Raw genomic sequence first — 27,607 nt, 5'->3', positions numbered from 1 at the left:
CATTTTATGAACATGGCAAGTAAAGGATTTAGTTTAATTTTGTTAGCAGACTTTACCTCTTTCAGTAGTAAATCACTCAAATCATCTTCCAGATGCCCCAGTTTTAAACCTTACTCCTAAATGCTTTAATTTTTCATGGCACAATGACTCCTAAATCCACTGCCCACTGGACCTGCAGAGTCTTCACTTAGAGACCATAAAGATGTTACAACAAAAATATGTCAATTGCTGTCTGTGAATGGGTTTGAAAGATAGAGAAGAGGCAGTGTATAGAGAGATGGTTAACCCAAATGAAAAAGGTGTGAAGAATCTTGTAGTGGTTATGAGGCATGGAGGATATCAGAGTGAATTTCTGAGTAGTTTTTCATTTTAGAGGCTTCAGGGGGTAGCCGAGTTAGTCTGTACAGGATAAACTTTAAAAAACAAACAAACAGAGGTTACTCTTATTATTTGTAGTACCTAGAGGCCCTACTGTACTTGGCATTTTAAATGAGTTTAGTTGGAGACATTTCCTAAAACCAACAGTTTATAGCCTAAGTAGACCAAGATAGAAAGAAGGTTATTAGTCTCAACAGGTTACAAATGGAGAACTAAACCACAAACAGATTAAGTGATTTGCTGAAGCTCACACAGGAAGTCTGTGGTAACGACAAGGATTGTACCCAGAGCTTCTCATCTCTGCTTTAGTACCTTAACCACAGGAACATTTTCCCTCTATTTCTGCTTGCCTATTTAATTTCCTTTCTTATAAAGTTGTAACATCAAGGGACTATAAATAATAATGAAGACAGAAATTTCCAGTTCCAACATCTTCTTATAAGAAAACTTCAGGAACAGAAATTAGAAAAGTAGTTTTTTACCTATTGGTAAATTAACTAAACATGGGATACCAACTGGGAGCTACTTGCAGTTCATTTTAATATGGAATGGGTTTACAAAATACAGAAGTAGTTCATGTCACATAGGCTTTAAAGAAAAAAATGTTGAAGAAATAAAGATACCAAGTAAACACAAGGGTGGTGGGAGAAAGCACTGAAATCAGTAAGAGTGAGAGAAGATTGAGGCTCCTTAAAAAACACCACAATAAAAGCCCAATCGACTATAATTCCTTTGAATCGTAAACTTTGCTAAAAAGAAAATCGAGGAACAAGAAACAATCAGCATTGTTTTATCATGAGAGTATGAAGAAGAGTAAAGAAACCTGAACCTGAAAGTGGTGAAATCAGGAGGCAAATGAACAAGAATATACAGTGTCACCTAAGGTTTACACAGAAAATAAAAGGCAGAAAAACAATGAAAAGAGTTACTGCTAACCAAAAAGGCTAAGAGGAGTAAGAAAAGCTTCCACTAAGTATATAGTAAAAAAGAAAACCCAGTATGAATTAAACCCATTAACAGAAAAAGATGGAATGAACTTGACTAATAGATAACTGAGATGCCATTTTAAAGTTAATTTGTTTCCTTTAGTAAGGAAAGCTGGTATGGACAACGAGGAAGTAATGGTGACTACATTACTATTCTTGTTGATAAAAAAAGCAGGCAAGAGAAGAGGAGAGAGAAAGTGTATATGAATCAGCGAATCCTTCATGGGAATTAGCCAATACCAAATCAGAACGAGTTCTTTTTAAAATGTCACAGAATGAAAGGGAGACAAAAGTTCTCAGAATAAACGAATGTGCTAGTGATATTCCTTTAAGGTAAAATAGAGCAATTTTGGAAGATATCTGATATATTTAACATTACTTATTAGTGAAAAAAATGAACAGATACTAAATAGTACAGGTGAAATTTTCAAAGGTCCAAAAGATACAGATAGACTTCTAGTGTGATTTCAAAAGTACCTGGTATCCTACTCCACTTGGGCCACTCCTTTGGACTTTTGCGTCTTTAAATCAGGAGTTTGCAGATAACTTGCATTAATGAGATCTAAAATAGCTGATTAATTTTCAGTATTGTTTGGGACACCAAGGAAGTTGTAGAAGACTGGAAGAAAGCTAATGTCATGCAGGTATTGATGTGATTAGAAGTTTGGCTGATAATGTAATAATGCTTATGAAATATACTTGGATTTGTGTATAGCATTTGACTTGGTACTGTACAACATTTTGATCGCAAATTAAAACAATATAAAATTAACATGGCACACATTAAATGCATTAAAAATTGCCTAACTGATAGCTCTCAAAATGTAAAGGAGAATCATTGTAGATCAGGTGGATTTGTGGAATGGCCCAACAGGAATTGGTTCTTGGAGCCAAGCTACTTAATAATTTTTTAATCAATGTCCTAGGAGAGAAAATAAAACCATCACTTATAAGGTTGCTGATGACAAACATATTTCTGGGAGTTGTAAATAATGAAGAGAACAGGTCTCTGATGCACAACAATCTGGATCGATTGGCAGCCTGGGTGGTAGCACATAATTCATTTTTAAAAGGCTAAATGTAAATGTACACATCTAGGATCAAAGAATGTAGATCATACTTACTGGATGATGAACTCTATCCTGGGAATCAGTGATTCTGAAAAAGATTTAGTTAGAGATCATGGTGGATAATCATCTGAACATCAGATATCAGTGTGATGCTGTGGCGAAATAACTTATCTGATCCTGAGATGCATAAACAAGGGACTCTTGAGTAGGAGTTTACCTCTTTATCTGGCTCTTGTTTGACCACTTGTGGAATACTGCATCCAATTCTGGTGCCCACAATTCAAGAAGGATGTTGATAAATTGGTAAAGGCTCAGATACCTCCTCTATCAGCTCCTTGCGTATTCTAGGATGCTTTTCATCAGGGTGATTGCTAATTAAAAGCAAATATATTTATTCTTGGCTATGTATTTGCCTGAAGTGAATTCATTTATAAAAAAAGTTTCCTTTTGCTATTACAGGTTGAACCTCTCTGGTCCAGTGATTCTCTGGTGCAGCAACGAACCACAGATGTTGCTGAACCAGAATGCCCCTGGACCAGAGAGCCCTGGCTTGGGGCAGAGAAGTTCTAGTGCCCCCTGGGCAGCCTCAAGGCTATAGTGCTCTGGCAGCCCCAGAGCAGCAGCGCACCAGCAGCCCCAGGACAGCAGAATCCCAGCAACTCCAGAGCAGCGGAGCCCCAGCAATTCTGGAGCTGTAGAGCCCGGGGCTGTGTCTACACTGGCATGAATTTCCAGAACTGCTTAAAACGGAATACTATTCCATTTTCAGTTTTTCCGGAAAAGGAGCGTCTACATTGACAGGCTGCTTTTCTGGAAAAGCCCTTTTTCCGGAAAAGCGTCTGTGGCCAATGTAGACACGCTTTTCCGGAAAAGAGCCCCGATCGCCATTTTCGCAATCGGGGCTTTTTCCGGAAAAGACTACTGGGCTGTCTACACTGGCCCTTTTCCGGAACAGTGTTCCGGAATAAGGACTTATGCTCGAGCGGGAGCAGAATAGTTTTTCCGGAATAGCGGCTGATTTTGGACAGTAGAGTGTCGTTGCTTTTCTGGAAATTCAAGGGCCAGTGTAGACAGCTCGCAGCTGATTTTCCAGAATAAGTGGCCCAGTGTAGACACAGCCCTGGTGACTCTGGAGCAGTGGAGCCCAGGCAGCCATGGGACAGCAGAGCCCCGAAAGACCCAGGGCAGCTGGTAGATATTAACTGTGCATGAAAAACATACACACTCTAGGAATGTAAATCCATGTTTCTCCATGCACGATACCAGAGTAGAAATAAAAACACTACTGTATATAATGCTCTTTCCTTACTCTTTTATTTGGATAGCTACTGTAGTATCACCACAAAATTAGAGTGTTCTTTCACCATTCTGTGCTCCCCAGGCAAGTCTCTGCCCTATCCCTGAGTTCACTGGCGATCCCACTGTGTCTCCCTGCCTTCAGGGGGTCCCTTATCCTGCCTTCCTAGTGTGGGAGCCAGCTCCATCCGTGGGGTATCTGGTGCCCACAGTCTGGTGTCTATTAAATCTAACTCAAGCAATGTGCAATATAAGAGAATGTGAAAACAAATATATTAATGGTACTCTCTCATCTGAAAAGGAGCACAAGTAAAATGGGATAGCGTCGATCAAGCTGTTCAGTAGCATTTAATTCTGTTTTAGTGCTTAGTTTCATTTTAATAGCATTGGTGGCTTCTTCTGGATTTCTTTGAAAAGGAGGAAGCGGAAAATATGTGTATTCATCTTGCTTAAAACTTGTTTTTTCTTATTTCATAAATATATGAAAATATATGGAACAAAACAATGAGATCCTATGATTTGCACATGCAGAACTATTTCTGATGGTGTATGTTTAATCCTTTGTTCAATCTACTTTGATATGACAAGTAATGGAGCGTCTTTTGTTTCATTTAGGAGATTATCTCACAGTTTAACTGATCCTATGGTTACAAAATGTTTAATTCCCAGGCTCCCAATAACCAACTAAGAAGAGAGATTTCTCTTTGATCATGTCACAGTTGTGGTATGAATTTGATTTATCACATGATGTTTGATTTACAGCTCTTAGTAAGAGTCACTCAGCCATTGTTAATAAATGTTGGATGTGATTACAGCCACAGTCACTGCAAAGAATAAAATGATATGAAAGCTCTGGTTCAAGATTTCTAAGCTGCAGAAGAAGAAAAGGGGTGGAGAAGTAGTGAGATCTATGGAAGTTTGACTTTTAATTAGCAATATAGATTTATAAAGTCTGATAGACCATTGCACTTACATGGGAAAAGGGCAGTCAAACATGGTGGAAATCAGGTGGAACTACACAGAGAAGATAGCAGCACCAGCATGTCATACTGTTTTTTGCCCTCAAGTCAGTGGAAGTCTCTCTTGAAAAGATATGGGTCAGTTCTCCCTAGTTTGGGACTAGTTATATTGATGAGAAATGGGGACACGGATGAACTGAGAAAAGGAAAGGTACTCTAAATTGGCATCCCTCTTTGGATGCAGAGGAAAAGTATATGATAAAAATCATGAAAGAATCACTGGAGTGGGAGCTGGACATTTAGTAAAATCAGAGATTATTATACTCACCATGACTACTCCCTGATTTTCATAGAAATTCCCACAACTTCATTTCACTAAGGGGGCACCAACCACCCACAGCAAGATCCGCCACTCCTGGCTCTACAATGCTAACCTCATTTGCATCAGCTGGTTAGTGCAGGATTAAGTCACACCCAACCTGCTGTGATCTAACAATTTGAGTAGACAAGTCCTTAGACTGTATTTATTCTTTGTAATTTTCAATGAGTGAACAATATAGCTCATAGAGAATGTGACTTGAATTAACCTAAAAAAATTCTGACACACAAAGTAGGTAAGATACTTTTATAGGACCAATTTCTGTTGGTGAAAGAGGAAAGCTTTTGAGCTTGCAAAAAGACTTTCTTCTGATCCGGGAAATATACTCAAGAGTGTTTTCCAGATGTAGAAAACAGCTCTCTGTAACCTCAAAGGCTTGTCCCTCTCACTAACAGAAGTTGGCCCACTTTGTCTCTCTAGCATTATGGGACCACAATAGCTACAACAAAACCAACAAAAGTACTAACTTGACATTTATGGTGGTGGATGGTGAGCACATTTAGAATGCTTTGGGGAAATAGAACTATACAAACCGAGTCCTTACAGAGTGGTGTCAGAATTTTATAACTACAGTGCAAGAAGCAGAAAGGAGAGTGTTACAACTCAAGGAAACTGCTCATGCACTTCACCTTGAGCACCAAATCCCACCTCTTCAGCCATCATATCTCTTGAGCAGAGACCAGTGGTTATAAACAGCACAACCTTTCATTACAAGTTACCACATGACTATTTCTAAACAAGTATATTTAAACATAAGATGTAATCATTATAGAAAAAGTACATTAAAACAATAACCCCACCACCACCACACACACGTGCTAGTAAGCTTACCAAAAGTCACCCATCAGTCTTATGGTGTCCTACCAGATCAAGTTCTTTGAACCTTTCTGCAAGGATTGACCCTTGACCTGGACAGAAACTCCTGTTCTTTTTTTTTTTTTTTTTTTTTGGATCAAAAAGAAGGCCTCATGTCAGTATACACTCAGACTATTTATCAAAAAAAACCCTTCTTTGTATGTTAGTCACTAGAGAATCCAATTTGAACCAGCATATGTGTACCTCCCCAGTAGATGCTACTTTTTTGGGGCGGAGGAAAGGGAGGTTGGCTACAACTTGGCTGATTTGTCTTTCCTACCATCTACTATTTTTAGTTCCTGGAGGAGCTGTCATTGCCCTTCCCTATAGTGTAGAGTACCAGCGTACATAAATCATTAATTTAAAACAATAGACCCCAAAGATGCTACAGAGAGTTTGAATATCTGTTACATTTCACTTCTAGAAAGGTTACATACAATCCCAGCCCACAATAATGCACACAGTAATACAGGAATGATTTTAAACTATACTGCATGAAATCATCCTTTCTGTCAAAGGGAGTTCCCTGGACAATGGAGAACATTTTAAAAGCATATGAAGATGTTTTGAAATGCGACGGGTGCCTCAAAAGAAACCTCTGACTGAAAGTAGCACACTAGAACCTATATGATTACCACATAGAACTAGCCCACTGTTATTACTTAACTCAGTATGCAAGGAACTCTTAAGTCTGCAAAGCTGGGTATCATGGCATCTGCAGAGACGTTAGTTAACAACATGATGGTAGTACAGAAGCCCGCAGGAAAATTATGCATCCACATTGACCCAAAAAGACACTGAGCCAGACATTAAAAAGATGTCATGATCCACCACCCACAATCTATGGTATTTTGCCAGAACTTTCCAAAGTCAGAATCTATATGGTCCATGATGTGAAGAAAAAGTTTTGGCAAATAAGCCTGGATAAAGAACACAGAATTCTGCCAACATTTGCAACACCATTTGATCACTGCAGATTGGGGTACATGCCAATGTGCATTAGCCCAGCACTACAAGTGTTCCAAAGAAGAATAACCCAAGCATCAGGAGGACTACATGGAGTGAAATTAACTGCAGATGATATAATCATTTTAGGTAGAGGAAGCAATAATACATAAGCTGAATGATGACATGAAAACCAAAAACTATCAATATTCTTTACTATGATGCAAAACTCAGCCTAGAGAAAATGCAACTCAGACAGCATGGGGTAACATAGATTGGACATCTGCTACCAACAGTGGGAATAAAAGCAGATCCCAACACCAGCTTGTCAGTCAAAGAAGTGACAGGTCCCATGGAAACAGGAGCAGATGCTTGGAGTAGAGGAGGGGGTTCAGGTTGCAGGAGTGGTATGGGTGCAGGAGTGACTATGGGTTGCTTGCTTTTAGAGGGAGGTCAGGGCAGGGGATTGGAGTGAAATAGGGGATACAGGGTGTTAGATCTGGGGGGGGTCAGGCTGGAAGAGTGGTCTCATGTGAAGGAGGAGATATGGAGTGCTGGCTACTGGAGGGGCTGTGGATGATGTGCAGCCTTCCATGGGGTGGCACTTATGGCTGGTGGCTCCTGGCCAACAATTCAGCAAGGGTGAGGAGGGCTCTATGCCTAGCCAGGCCCCTCACTACTCCCAGAAGGGCCCAATGTGCCCCTACGTGCATGGAGGTGGAGGGCATTGGCTCTGCATATTGAGCCTCTCTGCTGGCAACCACCCCCCAGCTCCATTGGCCACAATTCCCCATTCCTGAACAATGGGCATTGTGGGAGGTGATGCTTGCAAGCAGGAACAGCACAAGATTCCTTACCCCCTTCACCCCACATCTTTCCTTCCACGCTTGTTGGGCTCCACTGGCTGCTTCCAGAAACAGGCCAGCATCATGGTGCAAGGGCAAGCTGAGGGTCTGCCTTAGGGTATGTCTACACTACATGGCTCTGTCGACGGAGCCATGTAGATGAGCTTTGCAGACATAGCAAAATGAAGTGGCGATTTAAATAATCGCCACTTCATTTACATCAAAATGGCTGCCGCGCTGTGCCGATCAGCTGTTTGTTGGTGCAGCATGGTAGTCTGGACACTCCGCGGTCAACATCAAAAGCCTTTGTCGACTGCCCCGTTTACCTCATGGGATGAGGTTTACCATGTTGATCAACAAAGGCTTTTGAAGTCAACCGTGGAGCATCCAGACTACCACGCTGTGCCAACAAACAGCTGATCAGCACAGCACGGCAGCCATTTTGATGTAAATGAAGCGGCGATTATTTAAATCGCCGCTTCATTTTGCTATGTCTACAAAGCTCATCTACGTGGCTCTGTCGACGGAGCCATGTAGTGTAGACATACCCTTAGTGACAGCCCCGCTCCATCACCAGAGAGTGTGTTCAACTGGGAGGCTCCCCAGAATTGACCAGTCGATTGCAATCAACCAGTCAGTGACCACTAACCTTAACAAATAAACAAACAAACAAACAAACAAATAAAACAAGAGCTTCTGGCTATCGTATTTGGAAATGATTCCATCAATAAACCTATGACCACCCAATAATAATTCATTCAGACCATAAACCCCTAGAGAGAGGTGAATCTCAGAGTGGTTGCATGTTGAGGAGACCATGCTATCTCAACAAATATGTTGCCAGCTGAGTCTGTGATAAAGACTTGGCAGTGTGATAACAGCCTCTGGCCAAATGGACCTAAGATGGGAGGCATGGGCATCAACTATTTGATTTTAATATTTCTATTAAACTGTTTGTAAAATAGAGATAATGTATCACTTGGAACTATAGTCAGAGAACACATATTCCCTGAAGGGACAATTACTGGCAGGATACCAAGAAACCTAGGAATGGGTGGAGCAGTTGACAGGGTTTAATACATTCACCATGAATAAACATTTGAGGCTGTCTCTGACCAAATGAGCTACAATCAGTCTGCAAATTTGGCCAGTGACCTAGACCTATATTTCTCTTGCATCCTCGGCCAAGTGGCATTGTTCTTACCTCTGAGATGCCACTACTAAAGGTTAAATGAAAGGATCATGTATAAATAACAGCACAGTTAGATTACCATAGTGTGTTAGGGATAGCCATCCTCCCTCCTTTTCAGCAGGAGGTAGTGATAGGGCTGTGAGAAAATATACTGGAAAGTCTGCCCAGATTAACTAATGCCAGATTCGGGATTTCAATGTGAGATGTTGCCAAGAAAAATATCTCAGTGCTACCAGCAGTTTGCACAAACAATTATAATGGTGCTAGGAATAAATTATTTTGAAGCCTGTCTACCTATTATACTCCTGAAATAGTCAGTTGCCCACAATCCTACAAAGTGCCTTGTAATGGTAACTCTTCAACTGAAGAACAGCATTTAGAAATCAGCAGCTAAATCTGAGTTTAGCTCTAAGGATTTAAGAATTTCATTTTATCTAGATTACAGTCCTGTTCTTTGGTGTCAGAAGGTATTTGTGACAGTTAAAAGCAAGAATAAAAAATAAGGACCTGGATTACATATGGCTTTATCCTGCTAAGGGTTCACGGCAGAAGTCAGCCATATGCTTTCTTTTTCACAGATGCTGCAGTGCTTCTGGATTAGAAGTAATTGATTTATTGGACCCTAATGGTGACTTCAGGGGACTCGTTTTATCATTTACCTTTCACAATGGAAACAGATTTTAACCCCTCCCTTAAGGTTGATGCCACTGAGTGTTTAAAAGGGATTATATGTTATAAATCCTGTGTTATCACTTTGTATTGTAATTGTTATCTGTTAATAATCCTTCTCATATTAGAAAGCTGTATAAGTACATTACCAGAGGTTATGTTGTATTGTCTTTATTTTGAAAGTTATTGATTTATAATGTGAGTTGATAAGCTACTTGAGACGTAAGAGAATTATAAACCTGAATTATTTTTTCCAAGGCAAACAGAGAATGGAAGGGGGGTAGAATAAATAAGAGGTTAGAAAACAGACAAAACATTGGCATAATTTCTGATTAATTTGAAACTTACTGTGCTCTGTATTCAAAAGCTTCAGAAGGGTAGCCAAATTAGTCTTTAACTGGAAAAACTTACAAAAACAACAAATAGTCTTGAAGCACCTTAGAGACTAACAAGGTATCATGAGCTTTTGTGGGCACAACCCACTTCTTCAAATGAAACAATCTTCATTCATCTGAAGAAATGGGTTGTGCCCACAAAAGCACATGATACCATCTACGGGTACGTCTAAACTACATGGCTCCGTCAATGGCGCCATGTAGATTTGTTGTTTTGGCAAAGTCAAATGAAGCCGCGATTTAAATGATCGCGGCTTCATTTAAATTTACATGGCTGCCGCGCTGAGCCGACAAACAGCTGATCAGCTGTTTGTCAGCTCAGCGCGGCAGCCATGTAAATTTAAATGAAGCCACGATCATTTAAATCGCGGCTTCATTTGACTTTGCCTATGTGTCCAATCTACATGCCTCGGACGACAGAGGCATGTAGTCTAGACACAGCCTACATGTTTTGTTAGTCTCTATGGTGTTGCAAGACTATTTTTGTACTCTGTATTACAATCCATGCTGTATTTTGTAGTTTTCTTTATAAAAAGATTTACTAATTTGAAATTATCTATTTTATTATTTGAAACTATGAAATGGCATGATTTGCCCAAAATATTGGCTGATTTTTACTACAGGTTGGACCTCCCTGTTCTGGCACATTCAGGACCTAAGCACTCCTGAGCCAGGGAGTTTGCAAGACCAGGGGAGATCAATGCTCCTCTATTGGCTGCCCCACTCCCGGACCTCCAAGGCTGGGGATCGATTTTGCTGCTGCTCGCTGCCGCCAGAATCCTGCCGATGGGGTTTCCTGGAGTTCCATTCTAGCACCACCTGGCCACTACCAGCCCCACTCAGAAGCCATCGGCTTGGGAGTCCCCAGCCAAGACTCCCCTGCTGCTGCCTGACCCTGCTGCCACCAGGGGTTCTCTGAATAGATCACTCTGCCCCATTTGCCTCGCCACCAACTGGAATTCCTCAGGTTCTCCGGGCAGGGCTCCACAGCCACCTTACCCAGCTGATTCCAGGGAGTTTCCCACAGGGCCACTATGCCACCGTCTGCTGGGAATTTCTCAGGTTCCCCAGCTGAAGCCACCTGGCTGCCACTAGCCTCACTGCCAGAGCCAGTCTTGCTCCTAGGATTCCCAGACCAGGGCCGTCTGGCTATCGCCTGGCCCTGCTGCTGCAGGGAGTTCTCTCTGATGTTAACGCACACCACATGTGCACCTGGCCTCCCTAAGCTATTGAAAGCCTGCAGCTTGAGCCAAAGATTAGCATGATGTACAAAATAAGCTATCTTAGGCATGCGCTGATCTACATTATACTAGGTAAAGAAGTCACTGGGAATCTCATTTTTGCTGGACCAACAGAACGAGAATCAGGAGACATGCACACACACACACACACACACACACACAGCAGCCTGTCAAAACAAAATCACATTTGGTTATATACTAAGGTTGAGTTAAACTGTAGGGCTACGTCTAGACTGGAATGATTTTCCACAAATGCTTTTAATGGAAAAGATTTTCCGTTAAAAGCATTTGCAGAAAAGAGCGTCTAGATTGGCATGAAAAAGCACTTTTTGTGGAAAAGCATCCATCCCAATCTAGATGCGTTTTTGCGCAAGAAAGCCCCGATCGCCATTTTCGCGATCGGGGCTTTTTTGCGCAAAACAATACCACGTTGTCTACACTGGCCCTGTTGCGCAAAAGCATTTGCTCAAGAGGGCTTTTGCCTGAATGGGAGCAGCACAGTATTTCCGCAAGAACACTGACAATCTTACATGAGATCGTCAGTGTTCTTGCAGAAATTCAAGCGGCCAGTGTAGACAGCTGGCAAGTTTTTCCGCAAAAGCATGTGCTTTTGTGGAAAAACTTGCCAGTCTAGATGCAGTCTAGATGTGTGCAAAACAATGCATATCTGCCAAATGAAAAATAGCAGTATATAGCGAAAACTATGTTTTCATAATAGCAAGCATCTCATAAATACCTTATTCATCTACGTTGCATAGTCCTTATTGCTTTATTTGTTTGTTTAAGCAAAGGTAAAAGTGCAGTCTTTGGATTCTTGCAACTTTCTATTGGACTTAACTCTGCTGCTGAAAACAGAGGCTCCTATTGATACTCTGGGATTTGTTTAAGATTTGTTCCTAATACTGTGCATTAAATATCTTTATTATGTTTAGAGATTATACTAAATTCCCTTTCACTTATGAAGAAATTCTGACTTTTCTCTTTCACAACAGCAAAGTTCCATGGCCTCTTGCTGTTTTCTATGGTGTTGTATCTGTTTACTGTGTCCTAAATGGTTCCAGAGCTTTCAAACAAGTTTAGCTGAGCTGGGAGTAATCATCAATGGTGTATGGTCCAATATGGAGGGCATTTCTTAGTGGGGTTCTACTAGTCAATATTTTGGTTATTAGTTCTATGAGTCAATGATTTGGGTAATGGAGTGGATAGTATGATTATAAAATTGAAGGAAGACACCAAGCTAGGAGGCATTTCAAACACTTTGTAGAACAGGATTAGAATTCAAAATGATATGGTAAAATAGAAAATTAGTCTGAATCCCACCATAAGAAATTCTATAAATGCAAGTGCAAAGTACTTCAACAACTACAACACTGGGGCTACATGCCTTTTTTGACAGAGGCATACAACACTGCAAGCCTTTTTCAACAGAGGCTTTGTCGACAGATACTGTCGACAAAGCCTCTGTCGAAAAAGAACGTCTAGTCTCCGAGTTCTGTCGAAGAAGCAAGCTGCTTTTTCCAAAGAGAGTCTAGACGTTCTCTTTCAAAAAAACACAGTTTGCATGCAATAGCACCTTTTTTCAAAAGAGTAATTTCGAAAAAAGGTGTCATTCCTCGTAAAATGAGGTTTACCACCGTCGACAAAATTGCCACGTTCTGTTGACTTACTGTAGACGCAGGTATAGTTTTGTCGACAAAAGGCCACTTTTGTCAACAAAACCCTGTAGTCTAGACGCACCCTGGGAATAACTGTGTAAGTGATAGTGCTGCTGAAAATGATCTGGGGCTTATAATAAATTGAATATAAATTAACAGTATGATACAGCTGCAAAAAAAATCTAATATTTTGGGGTCTACTAACAGCAGTGTCATATACAATACATAGGAGCTAACTGACCTGCTCTACTTGGCACTGGTGAGGCCTCGGTTAGATTACTGCATCCAGTTCTGGGTGCTACACTTTAGGATAGATGTGGGAAAAGTAGATAAGAGTTCAGAGGAATGCAACGAATATGACAGAAGGTAACTGTATAGATATGTGGCCAGAAAAGTAAGCCACGAAGAGGAAAATACAATTCCTAGAGAGCAAAAGTGGCCATGACCTGATTAAGGGTATGTCTACACTGCAAACTTAATTCGAAATCACAGCTGTTATTTTGAATTAACTTTAATAGCGTCAAACCGCTATTTTGAAATTAATTTGAAATAGCGGAGCGCTCAATTCCAATTTGGTAAACCTCATTCTATGAGGAGTAACACCAAATTTGAAATAGCTATTTCGAATTAAGTGCTGGGTAGACACTTAATTCGAAATAGGGGGCCTCCAGCCCTTCCTAGGGAGCCCTGGTGGCCACTCTGGGCACAAACAGGAAAACTTAGTCTCCTCTCCCCCAGCCCCGGTGCCATTAAAGGGGTAGACTCTGGCCACAGTGCCTGTGCCAGCTCCAAGCCTGCCAGCCCAGAGTCAGCAGTGGCCACCAGGGCCCCTGACCCAGTCGCCCCAACACATGAGCCAGCAAGCCACTTGCAGCCAGCCCTCCACTGCTCCCCAGGAGCAGTCTGCCAGCTCCCAGGAGCCTGACAGGGGCTGGAGAAGGCGGGCACCTTCCTGGTCCAGGGTGGAGATCATGGACCTTATTGAGGTTCAGGGGGGATGCCCCCAATGTCCATGATCTCCGCACTAGATGGAGGAATGTGGCCGTCTATGAAAAGATAGCTTCCAGCCTGGCCACCAAAGGCCACATGTGAACCCAGGATCAGGTTTGCATGAAAATCAAGTTGGTCCGGCGAGACCCCCGACCCTGGGCCCTGAGCTTCCCCTCCCCCTTCTTCTCCTTGCTTCCCCCTTCCAGCTCCCTCCTCCCAGGTTTCCCCTCCCCTCTCTCACCCTCTCTCTTCCCATTTCCCACCTCCTTTCCCCAGTTTCCTCAGAGGTTCATTCCCCCCCCCCCCAGTTTTGTTCAATGAACCCAGTTTCTATTTTTGAACATACGTGTCTTTTATTTGACATCAGGAAGGGGAGTTAGGGAGGGGTAAGTGGAAGGACATGAGGGAGGAATGGGGCACGAGCCCCCAGTGGGGAGGACCGGGGTGACTCTGAGGGCTCCTTGGGGTGGACTCGCTCCCGCAGGGCCTCCTGGATCCTGACAGCCTCTCCGATGGACTCCCCCCAGATGGCAGCCTGCAGCAAGTGCAGCCGGGCTGATGGCAATGACCCCACGAGATACACCAGCGTGCCCAGGGGCAGCTCTGGCTCCATGTGGCTGAGTGCTGTGGTGTCCCGAGTGTGGACACTCAGGGCACTCCAAGACAGGACTGCTTTGCTGTCCCTCATTGAGGTAGACAAGCAAGCAGGGAACCCTGAGAACTGTCTGTCCAGGGTCAGGGTAGGGTCCCTTTAAACACAGAGCTCAGTTAGCCTCAGGCAGCAGCCCCACACACTAAGTCCTAACCTGATGCCCTGCCGGCACTGGTTCTGGCCAGCCTTTACTTCAGTTCAGGGTCCACTCAGTGTGGATGTGCTATTTCGAAATAGCAAAACGCTATTTCAAAATAAATTTTGTGTGTAGATGCATTAATTCAAATTAGCATATTTCGAATCAACTATTTTGAATTAAGTTAACTCAAATTAATACTGTAATGTAGACATACACTGAGTGAAGGAAGGAGACTGCAGAGTGGATTCCCCAATGCAGCCATAAGGATTTTATCCAGCAGTGAATGAACCTTCCAAGGGAACCTGTGGAATCCACATCATCAGAGGGTTTTAAGAACAAGTTAGACAAACACCTGTCAGAGATAGTTTAGGTTTTCCTTAATCCTGACTCAGTGCAGGAGGCTAGAGTTAATGACCTTCTTAAGTACTTTCCAGTCCTACATTTCTTCTATTCTATGATTTTCACACCCCAAAGATGTTAAGTACTTTTTTCAATTAATCACTGACAAACATTTAGTTGTTTAGTAGTTGAACATACTTTGGAAATTCACTTTATTCATCATGTATCAAATAATGTTGAGTTTATAATAGTGCTTTTGACTATATACAGAAGAAAAATGTGATTTTTCCTCTTTTTTGGTCTGAAAAAAGCAGAGTTAAACCAAAATGGAAGACTTGCTGATGCTGTTTAAATTATATTTTTATCTTGCCTTAATATAATGCAGCTTTTTATGATTTACATGTGAGAATTCAAACTTGTTGGTTGGTAGGTTTTGTTTTGTTTATTTCCGTAGTTATGATAGCAGGCTCAATCCCTGTTACAGCATGCACAGACTAAAATGATAAAGGCTAGGGATTAAGCACAGCCGATTAACATTCTATGTCCTGTTCAATCTAGCACTCCCACTGTAGATAAACCCATATTCAGACTGAATTTACAATAAACAGACTGTCCTCAATATTATTTCCCTAGCTGACCTTCTCAAAACTGACATTTATGTATTCTTGCAGAAAATTACAGATTCTAGTAATCAGAAAAGAGCCAAATATGTCCATGTTTATATTATACACGTGTTGTGTATTCATAAGACAAAGTGAGATACCTATAGCTGCTGCCTAGGTAGTAATTTGAGATAAAAAGCTAACTTTTAATGCAAAATTTATAGCTGAATTTTGAATTGAATCACTTTTAAATAACACAAGCAGATTTGTGATAGAAATGTAGCCGTGTTAGTCTGGGGTAGCTGAAGCAAAATTCAGGACAATGTAGCACTTTAAAGACTAACAAGATGGTTTATTAGATGATGAGCTTTCGGAAGTGGGTCTGGCCCACGAAAGCTCATCATCTAATAAACCATCTTGTTAGTCTTTAAAGTGCTTCATTGTCTTCCATTTTGCACAAGCAGTTTTGACAGTCAAATCACTATTAGAAAGAAGAGCATTTTACTACTGACATCTGTTTACCACCAGCATCCATAAATATTGTTAAAATCACCGTACTGTTACTGTTCACATCCATCATGAATATACAGAACTGTAATGATACTTTTCCTCTCTCTTCTTTTACTTTAAATGATGGGCAACAAAATCCAACAGAATTCATCCAGTTCTTTCAGTCTCACTAATTTAGGCATTACTGTTATGAATGAGTCTGTACACAGTTCAGGACTTTTGCATGCGCACGTGTGCATGCACACATATAGCATGGACAGATTTCAGAGACAGCCTACTAGATATTTCACTTTGGTCTGGTTCCTACCAGTACTCTTCTCCTGAAGAAATTGTGCATTATTTTTGGTTGTGGGAGAAGAGGAATTAAATTTCATTTTTAAGAATAAATCTCTTTGGAATGTTTCTAGAAAGATTATTTCAATTTAAACAGGGTTTTCCATTGCTAGTCTGCCTATTTTCAGAAACATTAAAAAGTGGTATCCTATTATTAGTAATAATTTGTAAATTCATCCTCTCTGGCAAGACTAATTAAATACTATAGTTAAAAACAATTTTATTATTTACTTAGCCTTGCTGCCTAACTTTTTAACTTCTATAGATTTCATACAGTTTGATTTATTGAGTATCTTAAACATTTCAGCAACAGTTTTTTCAAATTAATTTATTAGCAATGAGTAATAATTATCTGCCCAGTTACTGGGCCTGATTCCATTCTCACTCACATTCATTTCACAAAGTTGTCATTCCTCTGAATTCAGTGGGATTTACATTAATTTAAAGGAGAGAAAAAACCAGCATCTTAAGCTTTGCAATTCTTCATTCCGAATGTATAATCAAGGAGAGATTGTTAGGTTTGCTACATCAATCTACACAAGAAGCTAATGACAGCACATGCTGTGTAGCCAATTTGTAGAACTGAGCTGCATTTTGATTAGCTGCTACTGGTAATAGTTTTGAAGGGGAAGCCACATTACATGTGACCACAGTTGATGCATTACAGAAGCACAGCAGTTTCTTTTCACTGACATTGTCAAAAACAGAGACACAAAATGATTCAGAAATGTTTTAGAGTCAGAGCATTAATTGGGTTTAGATGAGCCTGTCTATCCTTTCATGCATACACAAAACAGTTTCAGGGAACTTGTAAAGAAATCTGTAGTTGAGCAAGGACTGAAAATGTGAATTTAACTCAGTCATTCATTTTCAGACTTCTACTTCAAAATCTAATTTCATGGTCTGTCTCTATAACAACACATTTTTTTTCTGTCAGCTAAGACTCATATAATGAAGTGTAATGTGTTTAATCAGATTCTATGGACTACAACTTAAAGCAATTTATCTTTAGTACGATTTGGTAACAGGCTAGCTTGAAAGATAGGTCAGTTCTCTTGAATCATGTTATGAGCAGTCAGTTACATATTTACTAAGTGAAAAACACTATGCTGAATTTAACTAGTGATAATTAAGATAAATGGAACAAAAATTAAAAACTGCATTTATTCATTTGGGAATTTCTGACTCTCCTCAGAAGCCTACTGAAAATACAGGTCATAACTCTTTAAACCAGGACTCTCTGGTTCAATAACATCCATGGTTCATCAAGACCACGGATGTTCCAGGATCAGAAAGTCCTGGCATGTTGTGGGGTCTGGGAGAGCCCAGGAATCCGGAGTCCTGTGGGGGAAAGCGAATCTGGGAGCCTGGTCTAAAGTGGGGGAAAAGGAGCCCAGCATTCAGGTGCTCTGGGGGGAGGGGGAGAAAGGGGAGCAAGAAGATGCCCAGAGGGGCTGCAGGGAATAAGGCAGGGCCAGCAGTGGGGGGGACACAAATGCTCACCCCTGATCCTCCAAAATCCTCATCCAGGACCAGTCATGTCCCGAGACTGCTAGACGAGAGAGGTCAAACCTGTACTTGTCATGATGCGTATTAATAAGTTCACAGATATCAACAAAAGAGTATCAGAAGCTGCCTAACACTTTCCCCTTATGGTAGCATTTATGAGTGGGAGGAGAGGTTTGGACTCCTAATAACCATCCTTTTCCCCAGAGTCTAGTCCTCCTAACCAATCTTTGTATAAAAATGTGATTTTTCCCCCCATGGAATTAAATGGGCATATCTACTAACTGCTGATAAGATGACACACAATGGCATTAGGGGATTCTTCTACGTTATGAGATAGCAACAATATTCCTACTTAAATAATCAGAGGCCGAGTAGTTTATTAGTTTAGGTTTAATTAGGATACAGTGAACATGATCATTTTTATTAGTGGGATTTACTATATAGACATTTGTAATTAACATATTCACATTTTAAAAGAGATGAATTCAATAATATGATATGCGCGTACACTGAAAGGTAAACTGACTTAAGAAAAAAGGTAAACTGACTTAAGAAAAACTCATCTTTATTGTCATGCTTCTAATCTTTGATTAACTTTTTCCCCTTGTACCTCCTGGTTCCTTCATTTGAGCAAGATTCCTCTCGACAAAATAACTGCAGTAATATATTTGCCTGCTTTGTGCTTTAAAATGATATTGAGACAAAAGGAGTGGAGTTCTTCCACTATGGACAAATAAGTGATTATTTTACAGCCCTGGCCTACAGAGTTGCCTTAGTAAGTAATTAAAAGCTGCAGGATCAAAAAATAAACAAGCACACGAAGACCAAGACCTCTCTGAATATCTAGGAATAAGTAAAGAGGACTGGAGGAAGGAGGGTAATTAGGAGAAAAGTTCACCTCCCCCTCAGGAATGCACCTTTTCTTTTCAGATACTTTCCCTTTACTAACTCATTTGTCTTTCCATTTCACTAGTCCCACCACACCAGTATCTTATACATTTTTTAGTATTCTGTTTTGGCTGAAGGGAGTGGGAAACTAAAGCGGTATATTTATAGCTGGCCAACAGCTTGAAAAATTCTATGTACAGAAGCCAATCAGAGCAGAGAGATTATGATAGCCAGAGTACCAAGATTTGCATATTCAGAATACGCTTACTGAGAAAAAACAATATCACAATTGTGCAAATTAACCCCTCCCCCCCACACAAACAGAGTACAGGATTTGCATATCTGAAGGAAATCTGTAGAGTTATTCATCAGTAAGTAACTGCAGTGAATAAAACAATTGGCTTTCAGCGGAATATTAAATATCATTCGTTATCCTGTAATATTGAACAAACATTAGTCAGCTGGTGTTTGATCAGAGGAAACCTTGTCTTCCGTGGGAACTGATTTCACTCAACACATCTGAAGAAATATTCTGTGCACCTCATAAAAATAGACCCGTTCAGATTAAAAGTGAATAGAAGAGGTTCACAAAATTATATTACCAAAGCACACATTTGCTGTACTGATGACTGGTGCAGAATAATGATCTCAGAGGGATTTGGGTGGGGGCGGAGGGGTTGTATGAGCATATACAATTGTATTTTCTTTGGTTTCTCTCATGTAATGTACCCTGTGATTGCTCCATTTTATATTCAGTGAATGAATGATACATAACTTGATTAACAATGCTAAATAGTCATGGAGTCTTCAAGTTGTAGAACTTTAGCAATCCTTTACTGATTAAAATAAAGCAAATTAACATTATGTAAAAGGTATTATAATAAAGCAAACAGAAAGGAAAATTTCTATAAACAATTTGTTTCTTTAAAAATATATTGTGTAATATTACTTGCATACGTCTGTTGTGTGCTGTTATTTCTTGAGAGATTTTTTAAAAAATTCATCTGCCATAATCTTTGGAGTGATGACCTATTCATATACTGACCAATTCCTATAAATAAAACTGCAATTTAATGACAAAAAGATATATAAAAATGGATTCATGCAAGCATAGTTAATTGGTATACAATTTGGATCTAATTAATGTAAAGAGAAAAAATTCAGTTCAATAGGTAACATGTAGGAAGTGTAACAAAGTATTGCATAAACCCGGTATTGAAGCTATTTGTCATTTAAACAAATAGTGGGAGGGCTGGTTTATAGGGGGTTGAATAAAGTACTTACCATCCTCAGTGGGCACATATATATTCAAATACAGGCAATCTTCATTTTGATCTTGCACGTATGTCACCACGGTATCCAAATTGGCAGTAAACCAAACCGGCAGCATGTCGTTGAGCAGTGACCTCTCATCCAGGTACTGTGGGCAGACGGCAGCAAACTGTGTGGCATTCCGAACCCCAGTCCAGGAGGAGGGAGGTTCTGGGGGCTGGAATCGCCTCTCCCCAGTTGGAGGGGAGGCATAGGGAACTCCCAGGTACTGTTCCACTGGGCCAAGTATCTCATTGGGCAAAGGTGTTCTTAGGCCACGTATTTTGCCATAATTCGTGGTAACAACAGGGTATTGTGCTTGGCCATCAATGAGGGTAAATCTTATAGCTAGTGCAGTTATCCACAAAAGAAAATTAGAATTCAACATGACACAGACTGGGGTGAAGATCAAAGGCAGCCATAGAAGTCCCATTGGCCTTGACATTGTTTATATCAACATCAGCAGAACCTCTGTCTTCCACAGCCAGGGAGACAAAGGAAGCTGAAGTGAAAGGCAACACGTAATATTTTCAGGCAGCAAAAAGCCTAAGGATAAGTGTGATGCGTACCTCAGTCAATTGACCATACACAGATTCCAATGTTAGGACAAGTAAGGGAGTTCTCGTCCCTAAAGCCCATCCCCAGGCTCCAAAGCTGGTTTAATCCTGGTGGTACTTCCCAAGAGGCCAAGAAGGAGAAGGTAGTCAGTAGTCACTCTGCTTCATTGGCACAATGATTCCTTCCATTAGATTGCAGTCAGATCAATCAGCCTGTAGCTGAGAGGAAGGAGACAGTTTAAATTAATATATTTATTAACGTTGACCATACCTGCAATATATTTTTACATGTACACAGTATCTTTCATACCAGGGTCTCATATATTTCATGAATTTTAGTCACTTCTATGAGAGGAGTATTATGGTTAATCCTTTTGAAGATGGAGGTAAAGAAGCTTGTCCAAGATTATAGAGCAAATCACTGGCAGAGCTGAGAAATGAACCTAGCTTCCCCAATTCCCAATTTCTTGCCCCTGATGCAGACTTTCAGACCCCCATCAAATCCAAAAATCCCTTGAATCTTTCATGAAGGGCACCTTCAAATGAAAGTGCCAGCTCTGGGAAACGTGTATCCCTTTGCAGTTCTAGTCAAATAATGAATATTTTTCTAATCATTTTGCTGCACTAGATAATCTTTTGTTATGATAATTAAATGTGATTATCTATTGTTACTGCAAGAATAAAATTAAGGGATAAAAAATAAGGAATATCTGTAATTTGATATATAAAATTGCTGACAATGCAAATTTATCTATTAAAAGAGCAGCTGAAAAGGCATGCCACAGAGTTCAGGCAGTATATCATTTGAGCTGCAGTAGGTCTACATCCTGTTCTTTTAATGTTCTATTAAAGTTTTTAAATGCTTACGTACATTCCATTTCTCTGAAAGTTAAGCAGCACTATACAGAAGAAAGCTGAGAACCTACGTTCTTGATTATGCTCCCACACTGGCTTTTCTGATAGTGCAACTCTGTTAACTTAATTGGTGTTACTCCTGAGTTGCACTGATGGATCAGAAATACGTGCTAGTTCAAGTAAATTGAAGTTGGGTAGCATCAAAGATCTGATGATTTATAACTTCATTAAATCTTTCCTGGAGGAAACAAATGTTTTTGACTTCAGGAAACTATATTTATAAGGCATTCAAAGGGTTTGGGGATTTGGAATCCTATATTAAGAGCAGCTGTTAGAACAGTGAAAAATACAAAGTCACTTCATATCAGGCTAACACTAATTTAAGACTTCTTTGCTCGGTCTTGTATCAGTGTTATAAGCCCCTGTTTAATATGTCTGTTGATATAACCTGCAAATTGCATATGTCCTAAGAATATAGAGAGAAGAAGTACAGTATATAAGAAATTGTTGAAAATACAGCAATGGCAATTCATGCAAATTAAGTCTAAACAAGTCTCAACAAGTACTCTAAAAGGACAACAGAGGTCAATATGATTAAGCAGGGATATTACAGTTTAAAGTATAATCTAAAATAGTTTTAAATAGCAAACAATCTGGCAGAAAGAATTGGAAGATCTATACAATAAGCAGAATAAAAATTAAAAAAATAATTAGAAGATCATAAAGATATGCTATGAAAGTTAAATTACAGAGAATATTTTAAGTGCTATATTTAATTCAACAAATGAATATAGAGATTTTGTTAATCCCAGTTCAGACTGGAGTTCACATATTCAGTGCATATATAGGTTCAAAAATATGGGACCGAATGAGGAATAGTGAGGAAGTTATTGGGAATGTATTTAAGAGGACCTGAAACATTGGTCAACTGCAAGAAAACTACACCATTCAGCAATTAAAATACTTAATTTATCAAAGTAAGGAATATGAATGAATTTTAAATACACTTATTGCATATAATGTGAATTGAACTATATACAGTGACTAAACATGGAAATTTAAAGTTAAAATAAATATTGAAAGGGGGAAAATATGTTGGGCCTAATTGATTTTCACTGTCCAACCATTCCTTATATCCTCATGTCTTATATCCTAATTTTAATTAATCACTACTCTTCAAGAGTTGGAATGGCTGTGAAAATCCACATGAGCACTGAAATCTCCAGAAAAAGTGATGCTAGCATATGGGGAGCTTTGAAACCTTATCATAGCTTGGAATAAAAGTTGTCTTTAATCATTAGCATCTGATTCCTCAGAGTGTGTGTATAAACTAATTACTGTAATGTTAGGCTTCCTTTCAAACTATGTAATAAAGATCCAGATGGATACTTCTAGGGCTCGTCTACACTGGCCCCTTTTCCGGAAAGGGCATGTAAATTTCACCAGTCGTCGTAGGGAAATCCGCGGGGGATTTAAATATCCCCCACGGCATTTAAATAAAAATGTCCGCCGCTTTTTTCCGGCTTTTAAAAAAGCCGGAAAAGAGCGTCTACACTGGCCCCGATCCTCCGGAAAAAGTGCCCTTTTCCGGAGGGTCTTATTCCTACTTCAAAGTGAAATTTACATGCCCCTTCCGGAAAAGGGGCCAGTGTAGACGTAGCCCTATAGTTTAGCTAAGACACTTTACAAATTGTTTATTAATAAGTAGTCATGCTTTTCACCAATATTTGTTTCATAAGTACTTCATATTCAGACATCATTATCTATCCAGTAGTATCTAACAACAGTGAGTATCAGAGAATATCTTATTGCTTCTATACAAAACCATGGTATGCCCATATCTTGAATACTGTGTACAGATGTGGTTCCCTCATATCAAAAAATGTATATTGGCATTGGAAAAGGTTCAGAAAAGGGCAACAAAAATGATTAGGGGTTTGGAACGAGTGCTATAGGAAGAGAGATTAAAAAGACTTGGACTTTTTAACTTAGAAAAGAGGAGACTAAGGGGGGATATGATAAAGGTCAATAAAGTGACTAGTGTGGAAAAAGTGAATAAGGAAAAGTTATTATTACTGTAACATAAGAACTAGGAGTCACCACATGAAATTAATAGGTAGCAGGTTTAAAACAAACAAAAGGAAGATTTTCTTTACATAGCACATAGTCAACATGTGGAACTCCTTGCTAGAGGACATTGTTAAGACCAGGACTTTAACAGGCTTCAAAAAAGGTCCATCAATGGCTATTAGCCAGAATGGGTAGGAATGATGTCCCTAGCCTCTGTCAGAGGCTGGAAATGGATGACAGGAGAGGGATCACGTGATGATTACCTTCTTGTGAACCCTCTGTCTGGGGCATCTGGCATTGGCCATTGTTGGAAGACAGGATACTGGGCTAGATGGACCTTTGGTCTGACCCAGTGTGGCCATTCTTATGTTCTTGTGTTCTCAGTATCTGCAAATATTCCACATTTTTGTATTTAAGTAAGGTCCAATTCTTCAGCCCTTGTACTGAGTAGCACTCATTTATATGAGTTGCTTGATTGAAGTAAATGACACAACTCACTGGAAATAAGAGGTACTCAATGTGGAATCAGTGCATAGCAATTATGGACCAAATCCTGGACCCATTAAGATCAATGGAAAAACAAGTATTAACCTCACATGACCATAATTTGAGCCAAAATCTGTTATCCTCATTGTAACTGTTAAAAAAAAAGTTTTTCACTGACAGCATTCAATAACTGGTTTGTACATTTTTTCTAGTACCCTTTAGAAATCTATATTGTGCATCATTATTGTACTTTTCTTTTTGAAATGTGTCTGCTACCTTCAATAAGTGTATGTTGCTGGATTTAAGGAAGCCGTGATCTCTGAAATCAGTATATTGTTCTCACATTTAAATAGTATTTGTAATCCATTAATAAGTGCTGTACTGTGGCTAATACATTAGACCTAATTTCTTAAAGACATTTGTTTTTCAGTTTCATTAGATTACTAGTAGGATACATGGTTGCCTCACCTTCATCCCTTACTGTGTTTTGAAGTTTTATTTATCACATAAAGTGCTTGTCTTTATTGATTAGATCAGTGATAACAAGAGGAGAGCTGATGTAAACTATTTGTGTTTTGCAATGTCTTAGAGCTCCAGAAGGGTTAGTATAAATTGTGCCAGTGCTTCTAAACACAATACTGAACATTGACAATTTATTTCTATTTGGTTGTGGGAATATTATCATTAGTTATATATCATTATAAAGCATCTTGTATATAAATAATAATATATATAGCAGATCCAGATCTCATTGTGCTGTCATTTGGTATCTTCTTGACGTGACATTGCAAAATTCCTGGCTGTAAACAGGGTATGTGGAGATTTTTTAAATTGTATTGTATCATGTGTTATAACTAACACAGAAATGAGCAGAAATCTGTTTTTGTGTCAGTGGAAGATCTATAGAGAAATATTGCTGACATTGTTATAACATATATCAGTGAATATACACTGTTCAGTTGTTTAATAGTAGTAGTAGTAGTAGTAGTAGTAGTAGTAAGATGGCTTGATTTAAAAAAAATAAACTAAATCAATCAATCCAGACTTAGCAGTGATGTACTAAACATTATGTCTCATTATGACTCTTAAGAAAAGAAGGGAATTTAGCTAATCAAAATTCGTATTTGCAGAGGCATTCCCTTTCTATAAAGTTAAAAAGAAATTTTTAAAAGACGTAATGTGACATATATTATGAGATGACAGGACCATTTATATCAATAAAAGGCTCAGCCTGCGTCTTTCTAACAGAAAAAAAATTGTGTTGCAACTAACATGACAACATACAACTTTCCACAGAAAGATTCTGAAGCCTTCTCAAAACAAGATTCAGTGGTGAGTGTTAGCAATTAACAATAGGCACACAGCAATTTAATTTTGAGTTAATCCAAATATATATTAGGAAATGAAGATGAACTCTCTGTGGCTGATGTTCTGGTATTCTGGCACTTACACCTTAAACTTCCACATAGGGATGCCTAATGCTTTTGCAATCCAGATGTACAATTAGACAAAAAATGCAATCTGTTCTGAATACTTTTTGCTGTGGACACAATAGCAATATATATATATATTCAAATTTGGTTACATAAAGTTAGGCTCTAAAATCCAACTAAATAAAAGTGGATTAATTCCAAATGTGCAGAGCATGCCAGTTGCTGACATATGTATTTAGGAGTTAAGTTTGAAAGTTCTGGTCTATTCTTTGTCAATGCAGCTATCTCAATCAATTTGTGACTTTCTTGCTCCACGAGCAAACCTTGATTGTTCTGCTATCCCAAAGAAAGCCAGAGGACACTTCATATAAATTTCATTGAAATGCAACTTTGCTGTTAGATGTCTGGGACAACTTGACAGATAGAAGTGTACAGTGCAAGCAACTCCATTTTCCTTCAAATTACCACATAGAGCTTCCACCAGCCCCCTTCATTTTCCATAAGATTCCCTAACCAACCCATGCCTTGGACCCTACCATTCACACCCCACCAGAGTTAAGGTGGGCTATAAGAAAGGGAGGGACAGCCCCAAGTCCCTGGCCTCTATTCTTTTAAATAGCATTTCCTTTTTAAGTCCTTTACCAGGTCATTTATCTGGTCACTGGATGCTTTCCCAGTGGAGTATCTGTACTGGACATCTACCCTACACATACAAAATATCTTGCAACATGTAGCCTAACACACTTTCCTCCTTACCATAATAGGTCCTCCCTGTCACCTACTGTGGGAAAGAGGACCACCACCCACACACACAGACTTCACCAAAGCCTACATGTTGGTGAGGGAAGCATTCTTTCTCAGTTCCCCTAAAAAGGAACAATTAGCACAATGCCCAGATAAGTTACCAACTGATATTTACACCTTGAGAGGAAGGAAGATGGGTGCTGCTTTCTCTGCTGCATGGAGAAAATACTTGCAGGGCTTGCATGACTTAAAGTCAGTATCACCCACCTTTTCGAAGCCGTTTCTGACCTCCTTTCCGCCTTTCTCCCCCTCCCCCCACCATTAAAGCACTACTACCATTCTTCAGAAAACCTGGACAATGCCCTCCACCCCTTCAGATGTGTGGCATTCATTTTCCTTATAACAGTACTTTGGGTATGTCTACACTACAACGTTAATTCGAACTAATTTAGTTCGAATTAGTTAATTTGAACTAAGCTAATTCGAACTAACGCATCCAGACTAAAAAACTAGTTCGAACTAACGTTTTGCTAATTCGAACTAGCATGTCCACATTAAGTGGACTCTGAACCGGGCTTAAGGATGGCCGGAAGCAGTGCTGGCAGGGCATCAGAGGAGGACTTAGAGCATGGAGATGCTGTCTCAGGCTAGCCGAGGGCTGTGCTTAAAGGGTCCCGACCCCCACCCCGGACAGACAGTTCTCAGGGATGCCCCACTTGCAAAGCAGTCCTGGCTTGGAGTGCCCTGAGTGCCCACACTCGGCACATCACAGCACTCGGCCATCAGCCCGGCTGCACTTGCCGCAGGCTGCCACCTGGGGAGAGGGGGCAATTGGGGGCTGCAGGAGAGCTTCCACCCCCAGAAGCCCGCAGAGCCAGCCCAGTCCTCCCCATCGGGGGCTCGTGCCCCATTCCTCCCTCACCTCCTTCCACTTACCCTTCCCTAGCCCCTCTTCTTGATGTACAAAATAAAGATAACGTGTCTTCCAAACTGGAATCTGTCTTTATTGAACAAAACTGGGGGAGACTGGGAAAAGGAGGTGGAAGAGGGGAAGAGAGAGGCTGGGAGAGGGGAGGGCAACTAAAATGATCAGGGGTTGGGAACAGGTCCCATATGAAGAGAGGCTAAAGAGACTGGGACTGTTCAGCTTAGAAAAGAGGAGACGGAGGGGGGACAGGATAGAGGTCTCTAAAAGCAGGAGTTGGGTGGAGATGGTGCATAAAGAAATGTTCTTCATTAGTTCCCATAAAGAAGGACTAGAGGACACCAAAGGAAAGGAATGGGTAGCAGGCTTGAAACTAGTCACAGAAAGTTGTTCTTCACA

The 27,607-nt window shown here is 40.1% G+C and overlaps 1 protein-coding gene across 3 annotated transcripts in view; it reads right to left on the bottom strand.

Moving 5' to 3' along the window:
• The window catches only part of NLGN4X (neuroligin 4 X-linked), a 246,436-nt gene that overhangs the window by 156,297 nt on the left and 62,532 nt on the right, over window positions 1–27,607 (bottom strand). For all 3 annotated transcript variants that reach the window (XM_006114116.5, XM_075915432.2, XM_006114118.5), the window contains exon 2: window positions 20,112–20,914. In XM_006114116.5, coding sequence (XP_006114178.3) covers window positions 20,112–20,583 — 472 coding nt within the window. In that variant the 5' untranslated portion in view covers window positions 20,584–20,914. The remainder of the gene's footprint in view (window positions 1–20,111; window positions 20,915–27,607) is intronic.

This window comes from Pelodiscus sinensis, chromosome 1 (assembly GCF_052426305.1).
Source record: "Pelodiscus sinensis isolate ZL-2025 chromosome 1, ASM5242630v1, whole genome shotgun sequence".
In the NCBI taxonomy this organism is placed as follows: Eukaryota; Metazoa; Chordata; order Testudines; family Trionychidae; genus Pelodiscus; species Pelodiscus sinensis.
The sequence above is the reverse complement of the archived record's forward strand: the minus strand, read 5'-3'. Positions and strand labels throughout refer to the sequence as shown.